Source organism: Perna viridis, chromosome 2 (genome assembly GCF_037379345.1).
Source record: "Perna viridis isolate PV_CMFRI_1.1 ecotype Kerala chromosome 2, ASM3737934v1, whole genome shotgun sequence".
Lineage (NCBI taxonomy): Eukaryota > Metazoa > Mollusca > Bivalvia > Mytilida > Mytilidae > Perna > Perna viridis.
The window spans coordinates 60,858,147-60,879,234 of record NC_142446.1 but is presented as its reverse complement, the minus strand read 5'-3'; the positions used below and the strand labels follow the sequence as shown (position 1 = coordinate 60,879,234).

Genomic DNA, 21,088 nt, shown 5'->3' with positions numbered 1-21,088 from the left:
TTTTTAAAAATCTTCTCCTCTGAAACTGCTGGACTGACAAATTTTAAACTTGGCATGATTGTTCCTTAGGTTCCTTTATGTTCTGCACAAAATGACCATTGGGATTGTTGATTCATGAAAAAAACATGGCCGTGGTTACTAAAAATAGAATATAGGGGTCAGATGGCAGTTTTTTGCAAATAACTCAAAAACCGTTGCCTTTAGCAAATTTCTGTCTGGGTAATATTGTTTAGCATCATGAAACAGACCTATGGCAAAATTTTCAAAATGATTGGTCAACTGATGTAGGAGTTGTGGCCCCTGGAACAGTTTTTTTGCATTTTTGGCATGTGCAACTTTGAAAATCTTCTCAAAATCCATTGCACAGAATTCAAGGGAAGTTGGCATATATGTTCCTTAGGGTATCCCACACAAATTGACAGTTGGGATTGTTGATTCATGAAAAAACATGGCCGCCATTACTAAAAATAGAACATAAGGGTCAGATGGCAGTTTTTTGTAAATAACTCAAAAACCGTTGCCTTTACCAAATTTCTGGCATGTGTAAAATTGTTAATCATCATGAGAAGGACCTATGCCGAAATTTTCAAAACCATTCATTGACTAATGTAGGAGTTACGACCCTGAAACAGTTTTTTTGTTGTTTTTTTTTCACATGTACAACTTCGAAAATCTTCTTCTCTAAAACCATTTAAGATCATTGAATGAAAAGAAGCATATTAGTTGTTTTAATTAAATAGTTTTGTTTTACTGAAAATGGAACTTAGTGGTCATAAGACAGGTTTTTGAAAAAAATTAAAAAATTATTGCCTTTAGCAAAAATCTGGTTCAGGTCATGAAAATGCTATGAAAAGCATTTGCTGCATTTGACAATTTAATTGATTTTAACTTAGCCTGTCTCATTCCTCAAGTTTTTCAAATAAGCGAATGGTTAACCAGGTGAGCGATTCAGGCTCTCTTGAGCCTCTAGTTTTCATTGACAAACTCTTGTCCAGGCTGTAACTCTTTTGTCTTGAGATGTAGGTTGTTGATATTTTACATGTGGGTAGATCACTTAGGTCCACTTGTACATATATATGGCTTTGTTGCCACGTCAGGGCTCAAAGAGATGGATTTCATCTCAAAGATTTTAGATAACTCATAAGCAGAAGCCCTCCATCAAATTAGAACTAAAAATATTATACGACTTTGTATGTGATCTATGTTGGACAACTGTTCTATCTTTTAACAATGCAGTTTTTATACAACTGCAAAAAAACTAGCTTATATAATGATATGGCGCTGCTATTGTTGTTGTCTGCATCATCTGTAGAAATTTCCATGTCCACTTTGCATGTATAGATCTTTATGAAATTATACCACAAGGTGCCATGATACAACAGGAAGTCAGGGATTGATTTTGGGGGTTGTGACTTGAATCGTTTAGGAATTGGGGGACAAAATGGCCAGAAACAGACATATTCATGATTTCTGTTCAATAACTTAAGTATTAGTGTATAGATCTGTATGAAATTGCACCATAAGGTGTCGTACCACAAAGGAAGCTTGTGCTTGATTTTTGGAGGTTGTGACTTGAACTGTTTAGGAAAGGGACCAAGAACAATCATTTTCCTGATATTATCTAGACAATAACTTGACCTCAAGTGAATGGATCTCTTTCATATTAAACAATAAGGTGCCACACTTCACTAGAAAGCCTTAAATAGACTTTTGGGGTTATAACATGAAGTACTTTGGAATAAGGGGCCAAAAATTGGCCGTATAAATGCATTTTTTTATGTTTGGACAGTAATTTGAGTAAAAGTGAATGGATCTGTTTTAAATTTTACCACAATGTGTCATTTAAGGAAAAGAGAATTGGAATGGAATTTGGGGGTTGTGAACTGTTAAAAAGAATGAGGGTCCTGCAAGGGACCAGACATATTTTTTTTAAGTTTAGGCAATGACTTGTGTAAAATTGATTGGGTCTCCTTGAAAATGTAACATAAGGTGCCACTCCACCAAATGAAGGCCAGGATGAATTTGAGGGGATGATTGTTACTTCAACCATTTCAGAATAAGGGGCCAAAAAACGGGGCAGAAACAAGCATTTTTCTGATGTCTTGACAATAATTTATGATCTTCTTGAAAATATATTGCAAGATGCCATACAATAAGAGGAAGACAAGGATTACTTTTGGGATATGTTACTTGTATTTATTAGAAATTAAGGGCCAAAAAGAGGCCACATCATTTCTGGGCAAATACATATCATGTGTCAAACATTTATTCTTTATCAATTAAGCTTGAATGTTGTGTCCATACTTGTTAAATTTAAAGGTGTCCATACTTATTAAATTTAAAGTGTTCAAATCTCTATCAATATAATTATTAACACTCTAAGATGTTCACTGATATGATCATAATATTAAAGTTTTATGCCATGTGGTTTTACATAAAAAAAATGATATTCTTTAACTTGTTTTGGGGTTATATTGTAATCACGTTGTCTGTCTCCCTGTCTGTCTGTTACACTTTTCGTAACAGGTTTCTCAGTTACTATTGAAGGTAATGCTTAGGTATTTGGTACATTACTTTTGCATGATGACTTGTACCATTTCTCCCCTTTACAGGTTCCTCGCTCATCTGCTTCCTGTTTACCAATTAACTTCATCATTTTTCAAGCAGTGCATTATGGAAATTTTCTTAACAGAGTTCTCACCTTCTATGTGGGGTAATACTTAGACATTTGGTTCATTGCTTTTGCATGATGACTTGTTCCATGTCTCCACTTTTCAGGTTCATCCCTAATCTACTTTTGTTTACCGACCACCTTAGTGTCTCCCTTTCGAGGTTGAGTGAGGGTAAACTTAGCACAACCTAGCATGCAACCTCTTGTATAATTTTTAATTATGGATATTAGGTCAAATTAGGCAAATTTTGAATGGAAATTTTATAGTTCTTTGAACAGTTTCTATCTGTATAAGAATCTTATACCCTATCAGACATCCAATCCAAACTCTTAACTGTATTCAGCTTGAATGTTTTGTCCATATTTGCCCAAACTGTTCAGGGTTGACCACACTGGTCCAATCAAGCTGCACACTATGAAGCATTTAATTTTATAACATATAAATACATGTAAAAACTAAAGTTTATTTATATATTGTATGAGAAGATTGGGATTAAATAGAAATAGAGCAGTCACCATTAGTCAAATGTTCAGGTCTCAACAATCTTACAATCTTTGTTCATTTTGCATCCATTTTCTTACTGGAATGCATGCTTGTTTATTTCAGCATTACCCACTGAAGTAAATTTATACATTTCTTTTTTGACTTTATTGGAATTTGAATATTAAAAGAAGAAAAAAATCCCAGATCTTTTTGATAATATGATATTTCTGTTGATATTTTGTTACCATGGCAATGTTCATTATAAACTGATAGGTACAGTAACACTCTATATTAGTTGTAATAAATCACCCCATTAATGGTTTCCCATTTGTTAAAAAAAATGATCTAATTTCTCATCTGATTCTATTGAATAAATAATATTTTATCTGCTGTTTGTTGAACTGTAAACAAAACACCTGTCAGCATTATTCTCAAGTTTTTTTTTTTCTATTTACTTTGAGATTAACAATAAATTTTATATTATAGTATTGACCACACAAATTTAGTATTAAAAAGGACATTATATAAAAGTTTTTGAACTGAAGTTAGAATTTTACAGAAGGTTTATCATCATCATTAAGAATTAAACAAAAATCCAACCTCTTTGTACTCAAAGAAAATTTGTATAAGCTTATATCCTATATTTAGATTAGAATACAACTTTTTTGTATATAAATTGTGTGTTTGTTTCAACCCTATGTTGTTTACCCTATATTGCATACCCTATTTTACACCTCTAGACCTATATTGCATCCCTATATCACACCCCTAGACCTATATTTTATGCCTTATATCATACCCCTTCACAGATGATTAAAATATATGATAAAATGAACATGACATGTTAAAATCTGTATCACATGCTGTATCAACCTTCAACCTATACCACCCCATGGGCCATTGGGTTCATACAGCATGTGATACAGATTTTGACGTAATATTCAATTCAATTCTTAATTTAAAAGCAGCAAATGAAAGGCATAATCAGATGCATATTAAGTTTCAGTATTCACATTCATTAATTGTACTGATGATCAACTCCGAAAAACAATCTCAACAGTAGGTAAGTCCCATTTACAGCTCATTTGGCCCATATACCATCACTTGACACAAAGAAGTCAGACAGAATTTTTTTATATATGTATCACCTAAATCATTATGATAAGTCAAAACCTGATGCGATAAAAGTATTAAGCATGATAAGATATTTCTGTATGCAAAATTTTGTGTTAATTTATTAAGCCGTGTTGGAGTTTCTGCCTTTTTTCAACATTTTTTCCTTATTTTTATGAGCAACTCGGTGGGTGTTTCTAGAAAAGCAGAGGATGCTTACCCTACCAGTGCACCTGGTCCATGCTCCCAGTTTTTAGTGGAGTCCGAATTGCTCATTTGCTTTTGTTACTTTGTATGTATGATTTTAGTTACTTTATGTTCTTTGTTGTGTTTGTCTATTTATATGTCTGGTCTTTGTCCCTGGATTAAATTCTTTTGATTACCGCTATAACCTTGGTTCCCTTGATTACTCTTTCAATATCGTTTCTTCTAGAAATTTTGTACTCTGAAACTACTAGAGCAATTAGATCCCTAACTTGGTATAAATATTTCTTAGGGTATAGAACTATTATCATCAGTCAAAAACCATAGCCACTGTTACTAAAAATAGAACAAAGGGGTAAGTCAGAAATTTTTCTCATATACCCCCCAAAAAACATTATGTTTAGCCAAATTCTTTCAATAGCCAAAATGATCTTTATCATAAGGCCTATAAAAGTCTGCCTTGGTTCAACTTCGTTGGATGACTCCTTGTTAGAGTTATTGTCCTTGAAAGGTAAAAAAATGATGGTTTTTGGGTTTTTTGATCCTTTAGGATCAAAATACCTTATGTCATTGGTCTATCACTGGAACTTCCCTACTACTTCTGAACACCACACAAAAATATAGTCCAAATGTAATTCCTTTTATATCATTCAATACCTCTTTTATAACGAGTAAACATGTTTCTTGCAATTTATCTGCTCGATAATATTCTATTATTTCTGCAAATTAAATTAAGATCTAGTCTTCATATCAACTCAAGATCCAAGGGGACGCCTTTTTGGCCTTGAAAGTTTTCAATGTAGTAATAAATTTTCATTTAGAGAATTTATTTCTTGCAGTAATGTGACTGGTAGGATAAAATGTGTTAAATATTTTCATTTTAACACACTAATAAGTCAAATTATCCATCCTATCATTAATATTTTACCATTTGTAAACAGGAAGTGAAGAGCAATGATTTTAACCAAGTAAAATTGGTGCAAAAATGCAAATTGATAAAGTGTCTAGTTTTTGAAAATCTTGTGTTAAGGAAATTATTTTCCTAAACTGATATTGGTTTTATTTAAGTATGATTGTTATGTAGGATAAATACTCTGTTAATATAGCTTTTGAAAGTAAATGCAATTTAACTTTTGAATAGATTTAAAATTAGGGAAAAAGGTGAAATGGAACAAAAATTTGTAAATGTGTTTGAAGTTGGATCAGTAGTGTAGATTGACTTTCAGTTTATACATATTCAAAAAGGACATTTTTCAATAGTTTTTTAAACCAATATTTGATATCAATTTTATTTAACATCATATAATCTTTGAAAATTTGTCAATGCTACAATTTTTACAAGAATCAAAAACTGCTGGTGCTATCAGCACTTTGATTTTGTACAGTTTTCAGTCAATTTCTTGAAAACTATGACAGGTAGAAAGAAATTTTCAATTGCTGAAATGATCCGTATGATAAGTCCTACCAATGTCTTTTTTTTGAGTCAAAATTGTTTGACAACTCCATGTTAGAGTTATTGCCCTTGAAAGAGAAAAGTGATTCAGGCTCCTGGGAGCCTCTTGTTTCAAAAGCTTCCTGTGTAATCAAACAAATTTTGTATCTTTTTCAAAGAAATTGGATTTAACATTTTTGTTAGAAATTCATCTGAACTGTAACATATTACTTTATCAATTTCATTATTTACTCTTATACTTTTATAATGGGGTATTGGAATAAGAATCCTCAACTTTATTGACACAAACTTAACAAAACCTTTCAGTTCTGGGAGTTTTTGGTTTGAAATATCTTCCAGTTTCAATAGCTAGTGAATGAGCATTAATTCCTAATTTATTGCAAAATTCTCTTGGAATATTGATTCTCAAAGATAATCTTGCTGTCCATATTTACCAAAGACTCTACAAAGGAAACATGTACCTTGTGTTGGGCATTTATTTATATATATTTGAGGAATAACTCTATTATGTATATGACTGCAAACATTTTGGTCAAATTTTAGAGTTCTTTCACTGTATTTTAATTTTGGCCAGAATCCTGTCAAGGAGTAATCCAGGAAACCAAGATTCTAGCAGAAATCTAGAGAATGCAATCCAGGGATAAAGACCAGACAGGAAAAACAGACACACAACAAAGAGCATAAAATAACCTAAAATAATATGTACAATGAAACATAAGTAAATGAGCAACTCAAACGCCAATAAAAACTGGGAGCATGGACCAGGTGCACTAGTAGGTTAAGTGTCCTCTGCTTTTCTAGAAACACCTGCTGAGTTGCTCATAAAAAGTCAAGTCCAGATAGATGAAAGGGAAAGGACAACTATGACACATTGAACAAACTGGTTCTCATGGTGCAGATGGGTACATCATAATGATCACAAGTTCATGATGATGACCACAAAACTTCTGTAGTGATGACTTCAGTCTTGTAGCAACCTAACCCTGTTCCAGAAGCCTAATTGTAAGAAGCCTAGCACAGTACAAAAAGTCTGCATAGTTATGGCAAGCTCAAATTAAGAGCTTCATCTTATTTGAATTTTGTGTTTCTATTTGTCCTCAGAACTGGTATGAAGCTATGTCCAGTAAAACATTTTATCTGTTCTTGAGTGTAAAATTTGTTTTGGCTGATCACACTGTACAGTCTGTGATAAGTGTAAATAAAAAATTATATGTTATCTTTACATGTATTTTTTTGGATATGAAATCAAACATCTCATTAAGCAGTATATAAAAAAGTGTAAACTGGCCCAAGCCACGTTATTTTGTATATTTGTAACTTGTTAAACAGTTAGAAACAATTTTTATTTTTTAATTTGTAATGGTTTTGGATCAATCAACATTAATGACGTCACATTACCAGAAGCAAAGCAAGTTATACAAAAATAATTTGGTTTGTTCAAAGGGAACTATCCAATCAGAAAGCCTATTACAAATCAAATTAAACTATTTTGATATTGAAGGAATGTAACTAATATCTGAATATATTATCTTGTGTAAAGAAGTTGGGTTCAATTTAGGCTAATATCTGAACATATATTACTTTGTATAAAGAACTTTGGTTTGATTTACGCATAACATAAACTGTGAAGTATTACGTTGACTTGTCTACCCAGGGGGACATTACATTAACCAGTCCACCTAAGAGGACATTGCATTGATCGTTTCTGTCCTTCTGGACATTACATTGACCTTTCTACCTAGAGGGTATTACACTTATCTCTTCTTGTCTTTCTTGACATTACATTAACCAGTCTACTTACAAGGACACTACAGTACTTTATCTATCCACTCACTGTGAAACTGTTTTGTCCATTCCATCTGGTGATTACATTGATCTTTCCAACCACTTGGACAATACAATGACCAATTCACCTAATGGTTTATTTTGTTATGAGCAATCCACCTAGTGTACAATGACAGTCCACTACCGGGTACTGGGACATGACGTTGCTTTCCACTTTCTAGGATATAACATTGATCAGCCAACCTATTGGAACATTGACCAGTCCACCTGGTGGTCATTGCACTGATTCTTCCACATATTGGGATATTTCATGTACATAAATCCTTCCTTACCTTCTCTGGACATTACATTGACCATTGCACCTAATGGTACATTACATTGACCATTGCACCTAATGGTACATTACATTGACCATTCCACCTAGTGGTTATTGCACTGATTCTTCCACATATTGGGATATTTCATATACATAAATCCTTCCTTACCTTCTGGACATTATATTGACCATTCCACCTAGTGGTGCATTACATTGACCAGTCCACCTGGTGGTCATTGCATTGATTCTTCCACATATTGGGATATTTTATATACATAAATCCTTCCTTACCTTCTGGACATTACATTGACCATTCCACCTAGTGGTACATTACATTGACCATTCCACCTAGTGGTACATTACATTGACCATTCCACCTAGTGGTACATTACATTGACCATTCCATCTTGTGGTACATTACATTGACCATTCCAACTAGTGGTACTTTTCATTGAAACACGTGTACAGCATATCGAAATTTACAATATATAAAACTGGTATTTTTTGTATTTATTGACCATTCCACATAATGAGACATAATATAAACCAATCCACCAAATGGGATATTACATTGACCAGTTTACCTAATTGGTCATTTATATGTTCTTACATGAGTCTCTATTGAAGATCTTGGATTTCTCACACGAGTGGGAGAAATTCCAGATCTTCAATAGATGACGTTTTACAGCCAAAAGTTTGATATTAAAATAAAGATCAATGAGTAATTTTCATAAAATATGTGTCTTATTACTGGGTGCTGATTAACCACATGTAATTCACAGTAATCACTCCAAAATTCTGTTATATACATTGCAGTAATTAGTTCTCAAGTTTTTGTATAATTTGAATATATTAACATACAATGTCCATTGTCATACAAAGATGTGGATCTGCTTACAAAAAATTGGATTAATTTAATCATTGTATCCCTGAACTTTACTGGACTACTTGACTTTGCCTGTTGTGATTGGCTATTTTACCCATGACAGTCATGATTGCATGCACCTGCCTGTCATAGAAAAACAACAAAAAACAGAATAAAACATTTACCAGTCCACCTAATGGATATAACATTGAACATTCCACTAAGTGGGACATTACATTGACCAGTTCACCTAAATGGACATTACTTTAACAAGTCCACCTAACTGGACATATGATATAATGTCTGTCATAGAAAAACAACGAAAAACAGAAGAAAACATTTACCAGTCCACCTAATGGGACATTACATTAATCAGTCCATCTAATGGGATATATTGTTGAACATTCCACTAAATGGGACATTACAAAGACCAGTCCACCTAACTGTACATTACTTTAACCAGTCCACCTAAATGGACATTGCATTAGCCAGTCCACCTAATTAGACATTGGACAGAATCCTTAGATTCTAAGTTTTGTATTATGCATATTACGTTGTTACTGCGGATGAATCAATAAGGCCAGTCATTGCAGTGTATATTAAGTAATGTTTGTAAAATCATCACATTGTATTGATTTTTGTGAGGGAATTCCAATGAAAACACTCTTGTACCTTAATTCATTGTGATTGAAAGTTTCAGCTGTTGAAATCAACATATTCTTGTATGCATAAGAAAAAAAAAACTTAAGTAATATTTTATTGATTATTTGTTAAAAATGTTTGATTGGCTGACCCAAATAAGATATGTTGTTATCATTCAGTATCATGAACTTTTCTTTTTCTCTTCTTTTGTCCATGTAAACATAGTAAATAAGTATCAATTTGAAAAGCTTCGAGGAGCTATTAATCATCATGAAACTTGGTAGAATTGTTTACACCTTGAATGAATGCTGACTGACCAGCATATATAAAGTAATATGATTTTGTTAATCACCTAGTAGTAGTCTGAGAAACTGAAGGATATTACAATTGTCTGCTTATCTGTCAGTCTGACCATTCAGGTATCAAGTCTTCCTTCATTTGCAGTGGACTCACAACTTTGGTGTGTTATGTTTCAATATCTTTTGACTTAGTTATGGCTTGCTTAATTTTTATACCCCACTCAACAAGTGGATGGTATATTGGAATTTTGTCCATCTGTCTGGCCGTCTGTCCCACCCAATTTTGTCTCAGTAATCTTGGTTCCCATTGGATGGATTGATGCCAAATTTAATGTTTAGCTTTACATAGATAGGACATACATCGTGAGCTGCTTTTGGTGCTCTTCAATATCTACTTCCTGTTTTCTGTATGGAATAATACAAAAATACTTTTCGTTTGCTTGTGAATGGATTGACCATATGAGACAGAGTATTTCTGTATGTAATATTCTGAGCATATGGAGTCACATCATTTCAATATTAGCACACATTTTTGTTTAAACATCTAAATGTATGCATTATATATACATGGCTGCTACATGTATCATTTGATAATGGTGGTTTTACATGGCTTTATCTACCCTGTCTTAGCTAACATGAATGGACGACATAATAATGGTCTGTATTTACCCCTCTGTCTGTTTGTTTGTAATGGTCTGCATCCATCCTCTGTCTGTGTGTCTTTTTACCAATCACAGTAACTTTTTGGATGCATCTTTTTGGAAACTATCACATTCCAACCAAATTTAGTAGGACATATTACTACAAAGCTTAGTTGATATCCATATAGTACTGTGCAAATGTTGTTTGAGTTATGCAATTACTGTATTAAGCTTACTAACTTCAATATTTCTCAGTAGTAGAAGACTTGGTGATGCATTTCTTTATTTTAGCATATATGGAAGTGTAGATGGGCGAATTTTTATGAAAACATTTGTGGGGAGTTCAGGGACATTGGAATTGCAAATCTCATCAATGGCGGAGGGGGGGGGGGGGGAGGGGGGGACATATGGTTACATGTAGCAGTTTTGTTTTATTGAATTGTTTGATTTAAAATTATGCTATAAATCTCATATTAAAGTAAAAAAATGTAAGTGGTCATACATCAAAGATCCCTTCCACCTAGCTTTTCTTCTTCCTTCTTACTGGTGAATTTTGTATACTGGCAGGAAGAATGAATCTTACATCTGCCAAAACATTTGTAATCATCCATGTTAATGGTGATTAAAACATCATTAGTGACTTCTGTAAATCCTTGATTTGGTATTAATGGGGTTTGCATTAATTTCTGACTCTGGCATATTTACATCTGTTTTTATTAATATTTTAGACACGTCACCTGTATGACTTGTAGTTTATAGGAAAAATAAAAACTAGTGTTCTATTGATGTTAGCTGTGTTTTTATGTTTGTTTAGATATAGATTTTCTTGATGATTTCTTAGAGTGTAATAAATTTCAGATAAAAAACAGAGTTACGGGACTTTAATTTCTCCATTACCTTTATTATTGCTTGCTCCTATTGATTATTCTTCAATCTAGATCAAGGTCTCTAAATCAAAATTCATTAATTGCTTGCTTGAAATACTGATAAAATTACTACTGTTTTTTTCCAATGCAGTTGGTATATCTTCACTTTTTACCCTTTGACTTTAAGGAGGCTCTTATATGGAAACCCAAGTCACCTTATCATAATCCTTTTTCCAGAATGGCCAAATACTGATAACTTAGTGGCGTTCAAAAAATCTGTATCAAAAATTTGGAATTGCATTCGAAAAAACTTTATCAGAACCTTAAAAATTGCATGCCATGTGTTATTTTCTTGAAAGAAATGTAGAAACTTAGAAGTAAAAAAGAACAAAATTTTACTGAGTCGGCTATCTTTTGTGTATGAGCTCATTATAGTTAGTGGTAACAATAGATTGTATATAATAAACTGAATAAAACAATTTTGCCGTCTCACTAATGGAACAACAAAATAAAAAAAAAATCAGATTTTTTATTGGTATGAAATGATCATACCCTTGTTCCATTAAAGGAACACTTTATCACCATGATATGTCATTTTGTTAATTCTACTTTACAGAATATTGTTGCATTTATCTGGGCTTTTGCTGAACAGAAATATTTCATATTTTCAATCCATCTTTGAGGTGATAAGTTGTGCTTTATCCTTTATTCTTAGATTTGCTTTGCCCAATATTCCTGTTTGAAGGGAGGTAGAATTTGTAAAATTAGAATATTGAACTTGGGGATGTTTATTATGATGAGATGTACATTATCTCCTATTTTGACCCTCATCTTCCTGTTACAAGTAGTAGGTATAACTTGGTCTTGGTTTAATTAAATCACCCAATGAAATGCCTTATAGAAAAAATAAATTAACCAGCATATAACCTAAATACAAAATACTAAATACTTTCAGATATCACCAAAATGTCTGTTAGACATTACTGAACAAGAAGATTATATCAAGGGAAGACCAAATTTAACAATTTAACATATATAAAACTCCATGTAAAAGGATGTAGCTTTTGTGAATGAGCATGTAAAAATCTAAATTTCTGTCACAATTCTCCAAACTGATGATCTAGATTATAATGAATGGGAGTATCATTAGCATGACACATTATTTAATCTCCTGTTTATCCTACATGTGAGCATAATGTAAAAACTCTAAAAAAAAAAAAAAAAAAAAAACTAAGAGTATCCATGGCATTTTACGTTAAGAATGATCAATCAGAGAATGTTAAGTGTAAGTACAGGTATTTGTAAAAATCAGGCAAAATGATTTCATTGATATTATAGCTCAATGCAGCAACATGATATGGAAAATCTTGTTTTATTCCCTTGATTCTGATCATGCAAATAGTCAAATTACACTCTCAAAATGATAGTTTTTTTTCATACCATGTTTTACCCACTGCCAGATTCTTACAAAGACTGACACATAAGTAAAAGATTTTTACATTCAATTAAAATGACAAAATGTATCCTCTATATATGGTCATATTGTTGGACATTTTGTATAGATGTTAGATTATTGTCTTAAATAAATATTTCTAGGGTTAAGTTGAAAGAGTGGATCAAATAACATAATCCAGGGACGAAGACCAGACAAACACAACAAAGAACATAAACAAACAAAATATTACATAAAAAGTAACAAAGTGAATGCGGACTCCACTAAAAACTGGGAGCATGGACCAGGTGTAGGTTACAAAAAGTCAAGTCTGGGGTAGATGAAAGAGGAAAGGAAAACTATGACAGGTTGAACAAATCAGTTTTCATGGTTCCAGAAGCCTAATTGTATAAAGGGTAGCGTGATACAATAAATCTGTGTAGTTACAACAAGCTCTGGCATAATGTATGGAGATACTGAAGGGATGTTGCCACAGATGAAAAGAAAGTTGACAATACGGAATGAAAAGTCATTGTGTTTGTCACATTGTTTGGTCAGTAGTTTTCCTTTACCATGGATCTCTAACTGTAGGTCAAGATATGAGGCTGACTTCACAGTGTCTGTATCCTTTATCTCATGTTCTTTGGAAAACATCCCTTTGCTTTTAATTTAGCAATTTTTTCTCCACCTCTTTTCATGTTTATTTTTATTCATAAGTTGATCCAAAGGGTCCCAGGCCCCCTTCCTTTATGCGTTTAGGGTTTGGTTGATTATCTAAAAAAAAAATGGAAATCGGTGGAGTGGGCCTTACCATTTTGGAATTTCTGGATCCACCAATGTTATTTATGTAATAAATATATTCAAATGTAAAAATTCTTTATTTTCATGTACAAAAGGTACTTTAGACTTGTATTATTTTTGTAGATGGAGGCCATAGTTGAGAAGATGCAAGATGAACAGACTGGTGTTCCTGTACGTACAGTCAAAAGTTTCATGTCTAAAGTTCCTAGTGTATTCACAGGTAAAAATCAAAATTTATTCCTAGGTAAACATCAAGTTGTATTCCAAGATAAACATCAAATTGTATTCAAGTATACATCTAAGTGTTTCCATGTGTAAAAATCAAATTGCATTCACAGATAAACATCAAAGTGTGTTCACAGGTAAACAACAAAGTATATCCTACAGTAAAATATATGACGATACATGTTTATGACTGTATGTCTCATTAATTAAAAAATGTATATAAATACATATGATTCTCATCAAAACTAACCAGTAAGCCCTTTACTTCTCTTACCATGAAAATTGAGCTGAAGTTTAAAAAAATTTAAGAATTAATTAACAGGAAAAATTTTCAAAACATAATAATCTGACAACACATCACAAGTAGGCGAAATATTGGAATCGCTTTGTTCGTCCATCTGTCATTCCTGAACTTTTTTGCAATACTTGAATCCCATTTGATTTCAAATTTGGTATGTGGCTTTATATAGAAGGGACTTACATTGTAAGCGATTTTTATTGCTGTCCTTTTTCAACCTCCTGTTTTGTGGGCATTTTTCACTATTCATTTATGGAAGAAATGGGGTAATATCTATCATGACAGCTTTTTCAACTTATGTTGGTCTTATATTGTTATGGTTTAATCTGTGAGTGTTACATATGTACTTCATGTATAGTTTTAGCTGTAATTTGTGTGTTGCCCATCTCTTTCACATACAGAATAGCCTGCAGTAAATGTGTTGCCCATTTCCTTTACATATTACATACAGTATAACCTGCCATAAGTGTGTTGCCCATTGCCTTCACATAATGTATAACATGCATTAAGTGTGTTGCCCATCTCTTTCACATACAGTATAACCTTCAAAAATGTGTTGCCCATCTTCACATACAGTATAACAAGCAATAAGTATGTTCCTATTGCCTTTACATGCAGTATTACCCTCAATAAGTGTGTTGCCCATCCTCACTTATTGTGCGAGAACCATTGGCTTTACATACAGTATAAATTGCAGGGGTACAGACATCTCGGCCCATCTCCTTCACATACAGAGCCTGTGATAAGTGTGTTGCCCATTTCCTTTACATATTACATGCAGTGTAACCTGCCATAAGTGTGTTGCCCATCGCCTTTATGTAATGTATAACATGCATTGTGTTGTCCATCCCTTTCACATACAGTATGACCGGCAATAAGTGTGTTGCCCATCTCTTTCACATACAGTATAACCTGCAATAAGTGTGTTGCCCATCTCTTTCACATACATTATAGCCTGCAGTAAGTGTGTTGCCCATCTTTCACATACAGTATAACCTGCAATAAGTGTGTTGCCCATCTCTTTCACATACAGTAGAACAAGTAATAAATATGTTGCTCATTGCCTTTACATAATGCATAACAAGCAATAAGCATGTTGACCATTGCCTTTACATGCAGTATTACCTGCAATAAGTGGTTGCCCATCTCTTTCATATACAGTATAACCTGCAATAAGTGTGTTACCCATCCTCACATATTGTGCAAGAACCATTTGCTTTACATACAGTATAACCTGCAGGGGTATGGATATCTCGGCCCAAGGAATTCTTAACCTGTGACCAGGTGGCCCATACAGAGGACCAAATTTGCCCTGTAAATTATATGTTCAAAGTGATATATTCTTTTACAATCTTGGTAGATATATTTTAGAATAGAAATATATGTGTGTAGATTGATATCCTGTTTGAAACATTTTGGTGAATTACTTTTTGCATTTTTGTTCTGGTCTGAGACCAAGCCCTGGCACCACAAAAGTTAAAAAGAACTTAATTCTGATGATATACTTAACTGCCATGGTAATTCTAAAGTATTTGAAATTGATTGTGTCGCAAACAGTTAAGTATTTTTGCTGACTTTTCAAGTTTTGTGGCACTGGGACCTGTTAGAATGTGTTTCTATTGTTAAATTTGTTTGTTTGTATGTGTGTGTTTGTTTTGTTTCACACAACTCAGAACTCTTGTTGAAATTTGGTGAAATGAGAGTCGATGTAACAATAATATTGATCAGTACATATTTACTTTGTAGTTGATTTTGGTTTGTTTTTGTTTTTTTTTTTCTGAAATATTTTAGCGATTTTATTTTATTTCATTTTTGAAAATTTTTTTTTGCATTCTTGACCATCTCCAATAGCTGATTTTCTTGCTGTTTTCATTAAGAGACTAGAGAGCTCAAAGTAATATGAAATAAAAGAACAACATTTATTTTATCTTTATTTTATATATATGTATCATAAACATTGTTACAGCACTATGTGTAAATATACATTCAAGTAAAAGTTTACATCATATGATATCTAAGCTGATAATCTTTCGGGTTGTCTGTAAGCACACAAGGAATAGCATCGAATATCAACAAGCACAAAACAGTCACTTTAATGCCAGTTTAAACAATTGGTCCGTACAAGCTACCACATTTCTTCAAAAGACGGCTGACTGTTATCTTGTTGTCCCCTGCGACGCGTCGCGAGGGTACATTGAAATACTGGCGTCTGTTCGTCCATTGTGCCGTCTGTCTGTCCGTGTTTTCCGCACTTTTTTTGTTATGCTCTTACCAAATAAGTTTGTTTTTGGTTTGTGGCCTTATTTTGAAGAGTTACAGATTAGGTACCAGTATCGTATTGCATATCCCTGAGCAGGTGTACGTTAAAACATGGATGCTATAAAAATATAGTGCATTTTCTTTTTGCCTCTCTACAAACTAATACTTTGTCAAAAGATATGAACAATGACTTATAAAATAGAGCAAACATCACACTGTAAGATGAAGAACTTTTTTAAAAGAAAATCTAACATGATATCATAAAAATGTTCCACTGAAAAGGTTGGTTTGGTGAGTGCAAAACGAAAGTGAAAGTAGGGAAAATGGCTATTTATAGTTCGAGACTACTTTTCTGTCCGATCTTCGTGGACTCGCCCTATTTTCTTTGCGGGAAATTATTTTTTCACATGTCTTTAGAAATGCTACATAAGTGAAAGTTTTATTGAATTAATTTACATATTTTTTAAAAAATCCTAAAAATATGCACTTCACTATAGAAGTCTATGGGAAAATTAATACGATACTGAGACCTAGTAAGCCAGTTTTTCAAGTAAAGTTGGATATTCAGCAAGTGGTCTTTACCAGCTGAAAAAGTAGTACCCCAATGCAGGTAACACTTTTAAGATGAATTAGCCAACTTTTGAACCTGATTTTTTATGGTAGCTCTGGTTTTTTGCATTTATGGTTAATCTTTACCAAATTTGGAAATGCATTTTGTTTTCATGAATTTGTATAATATCAGTTCAATAAAATTATTATCTTGACTGTTTATGATGAGCATATCTATATTCATGTAACCTTAAGCAAGTAATACTCCTGCATAAAGGATAGTTTTCAAGTTACAACACATTTTAAGTATGTGGTTAGGACTTGAAAATAGTCATTTTCCATACATTGCCTCTTATATATGAAAAAATGAATATTTTTTTAATTTTTGTTTTTCTTTCAAATAAATAGCTCAAATGAGTTGCCATATAACTGTGTGGTTGATTTAAACACAGAAATATCACAAAAGTCAACAGCCAATTTTTTAGTGGACTTTTTTCAGTGGTTCAAATGGACAGATTCTAATGCGGCAAAAAAAATCCTAAAAATATGCACTTCACTATAGAAGTCTATGGGAAAATTAATACAATACTGAGACCATTAAGTTCAACTTCGGTGACGGTTGAATGATTTTACAGAAGTTATGGCCCTTGGACTTGGAAATTTTTAGTGAATTTTACAGTTATCCATATTGTTTTTTGTAATGCTTTTACCAATTGATTTAATATTTTGTATTTAGTCTAACTATTAGAAGTTACAGATTACGTTCGACTTTGGTTACGGTTGATAGATTTTCACGGAAGTTATGGCCCTTGGACTTAGAAAATTTCAGTGAATTTTACAGTTTCCCACACTTTTTTTTGTAATGCTTTTACCAATTGATTTAATATTTTGTATTTAGTCTAACTATTAGAAGTTACAGATTACGTTCGACTTTGGTTACGGTTGATAGATTTTCACGGAAGTTATGGCCCTTGGACTTAGAAAATTTCAGTGAATTTTACAGTTTCCCACACTTTTTTTTGTAATGCTTTTACCAATTTATTTTATATATTGTATGTAGTCAAACTATGAGAAGTTACAGATTAAGTTAGACTTTGGTTACGTTTGAATAATTTTACGGACATTACGGCCCTTGGACTTAGAAAATTTCAGTGAATTTACAGTTTTATGCACTTTTTTTTGTAATGTTTTTACCAATTAATTTTATCTTTTGTATGTAGTCTTACTATGAGAAGTTACATGTTAAATTCGACTATGGTTATGGTTGATTGATTTTTCTGGAAGTTATGGCTTTGGACAGAAAATTTAAGTGAATTTTAAGTTTTCCACATTTTTTTTTTCGCTGGGGACATTAGAACGCTGTTCTTTTATTTTTTTATATTCTTTGATCTTTTTTAATCCTCTTGTATAATTAAAGTAATTAAAATTGATGTACATGTAGCTGCTTTTATTTAATACTGATTTAATAGAAAAAAAGCTGTGGCTATTTTATTACGATTTTTAATGAATTGGAACTTTTTGTGATTTACATGATTCAATTAGTACTGTTAATTACGATGACCATAATTAAATTACTACTAATTGTGATGATCAGTAAAAAATCTTATGTTTATTTTAAAATGTTATAATATTATATGCAGAAATTTGTCAAAATTTGCATGAAAAAAGAAGCAAGTTAGACATATAATTTATGGGCTGAGTGGTCTGCATATATGCAGGCCGAGTGGTTACAGTCCAAGTGGTCTGCATATATGCAGGCCGAGTGGTTACAGTCCAAGTGGTCTGCACATATGCAGGTGGAGTGGTTACAGTCCTATTGGTCTGCACATATGCAGGCCGAGAGTTTACAGTCTAAGAAGTCTGTGGGTCGAGATGTCTGGTATTCAACCTGCAGTACTGTATGTAGTAAGAATAATTAAATCAGGATCACCAAATCAATTTGACATTTCCTTTTTACTATTCGTTAACTACAGTAAAACCTTTATCAAACCCTGAATAAATGAAATCCTGTCTATACCAAATCCTAAATGAATGGAATCCTGTCTATACCACACTTTTTGAAGTGCTTACATATCTGTTCAAATGTATTTTAAACCTAGGTAAACCTTACACTTGTCTCAGTTAGATATATTCTAAAGACCAAAAGAGGTTTGGTGTAGACAGGTTTTACCATATTATAAAAGCTAGTTGCTTTGAGAAATTATACCTTTACCTGAAAATGTTCATTAAAAGTCAACATGAATATGTTCTATAATCACATTATGTGTCAGTTACTGATCTATACCTATCCATACATGGAGCTACCACAGTTGAAACATTTTTCCCTTAGAGCAAGGGATATATGTGTCTGCCAGTGGAGACTTTCTGAGTATACATATCAGTGTAAATTAGCCAAAAGGCTGGGAAGCGATGGAGAAGACAACGTAAGTTGGTATAACTTTTGTCTGATTCATTTGCTAATTTTGCAATAAAATATGTTTAAAATGTTGTAAAATTGGAATTTTGATTTCTGTTACTATCTTGTACATAAATAGATGTGTTCAACACCATTTCTGGTTCTTATCTGCCAAGAGCATAATCATTTAGACACAACTGGGAAAAATGAGATGAAATACTTTCTTATTGCTGTAAGATTGACATAATGAAATAATTAGCACAACTGAAGCCAAGAATTTTCTTTCAGCAGTCCATTAGAGTGTTCTGGGGAGGAGATATAACCAGACCAGATGTAAGACATTGTTATTTTTGTTTTTCAGGTGTTGACTTGGTGGCTTGGATGATGAAAAATGTTGATGTGGAGGACCAGGGTGGGTATTCTATAATCAAGGTATAGTGTATGACTATGTTATCTCATTAAATTTTGTTTCATAGTTGAAATATGGTATTAACTTCAAAATTTGTAATGCTACGATTTCTGGAGTGGAGTCCGAGTTGCTCATTTACTTTTGTTACTTTGTATGTATGATTTTAGTTACTTTATCTTCTTTGTTGTGTATGTCTGTTTTCCATGTCTGGTCTTTGTCCCTGGATTACATTCTTTTGATTACCGCTATAACCTTGGTTCCCTTGATTACTCTTTCTGATTCACTTTACCTGGAACAAACAATGTAGTGTCGAACCTGTGTTTTCCAGTTAAAATATCCTTTGGATAAAAGTTTTTGGGTTTAGTCTTTTGCTTGGAAAGTTGCCTGATTTTATTGTTGAATCATGAAGGGTGCAATAAACATCATCTAATAGATTGTTTTTATACTCACTTTGTCTTTTGTCAATTAGAGCTAAAATATAGTCTTAGTCTTATTTTGTGTTCTTGTTGTCCATTCTTCTCTTTCAGTAGTGACACTGTAATATTTATTCCCCTTGTTTCATAGGAAAGGGGTATACTGTTTTACTTGTGTTCATCATACTGTCATTCCATCACTCTGTCTTTCTGTAATATATTTTTTCGTAACAAAGTTCTCAGCTTCTGTATATTGCAGGCTATTCATATTTTATAGAAAGCTTCTTATGTATATTCTCTATTCTGGGATGCATATGCATTCTCATATGACATCTACTTTCTGTTTGCTGAAAAACATAATTTTTTCTTATATTGTGATGGAAAACAGGGTATCACAAGTGAGTTGTCACTCATTAATTTCTTGTTTGTACAGATTTGCTTTTGTCAGTGAAAAATCATATAATCTTTCTTGGTGCTACACCTTAATACATGTGAAAACTGTTCTTGCTCTAATGTGCTTAGATCAATGGAATGTATCTGAGTTGTTGTTGGGCTTGTTCAGCATTGATGTTTCTGGCTACACTGTATATAAAGCATTGGTGCACTGAATCAGTTTTAATTGGGTGGCATGTATATAAAGCATTGATGTGCTGAATCTGTTTTCATCTGGTGGCAAGTATATAAGGCACTTATGTGCTGAATCTTTTTTCATGGTGGCAAGTTTATTAGGCATTAATAAGTCAAATCTGTTTTCATAGGGTGGGAAGTAAATTAGGCCTTAATGTTCTGAATCTGTTTTCATGGGGTGGGAAGTAAATTGGGGCTTAATGTTCTGAATCTGTTTTCATGGGGTGGGAAGTAAATTAGGCCTTAATGTTCTGAATCTGTTTTCATGGGGTGGGATGTAAATTAGGCCTTAATGTTCTGAATCTGTTTTCATGGGGTGGGAAGTTAATTGGGCCTTAATG

At 32.8% G+C, this 21,088-nt stretch overlaps 1 protein-coding gene across 7 annotated transcripts in view; it reads left to right on the top strand.

Annotated features, from left to right (window-relative positions):
* LOC148626319 (regulator of G protein signaling 7-like) overlaps positions 1–21,088 on the top strand; it is a 106,171-nt gene that overhangs the window by 17,002 nt on the left and 68,081 nt on the right. For 6 of the 7 annotated variants that reach the window (XM_088570196.1, XM_088570194.1, XM_088570197.1 and 3 more), the window contains exons 2-3: positions 13,696–13,792; positions 19,660–19,710. In XM_088570196.1, the coding sequence (XP_088426322.1) occupies positions 13,696–13,792; positions 19,660–19,710 (148 nt within the window). Of the gene's footprint in view, positions 1–13,695; positions 13,793–19,232; positions 19,327–19,659; positions 19,711–21,088 lie in introns of those variants that run through there. The other variant, XM_088570200.1, reaches the window with a different exon arrangement.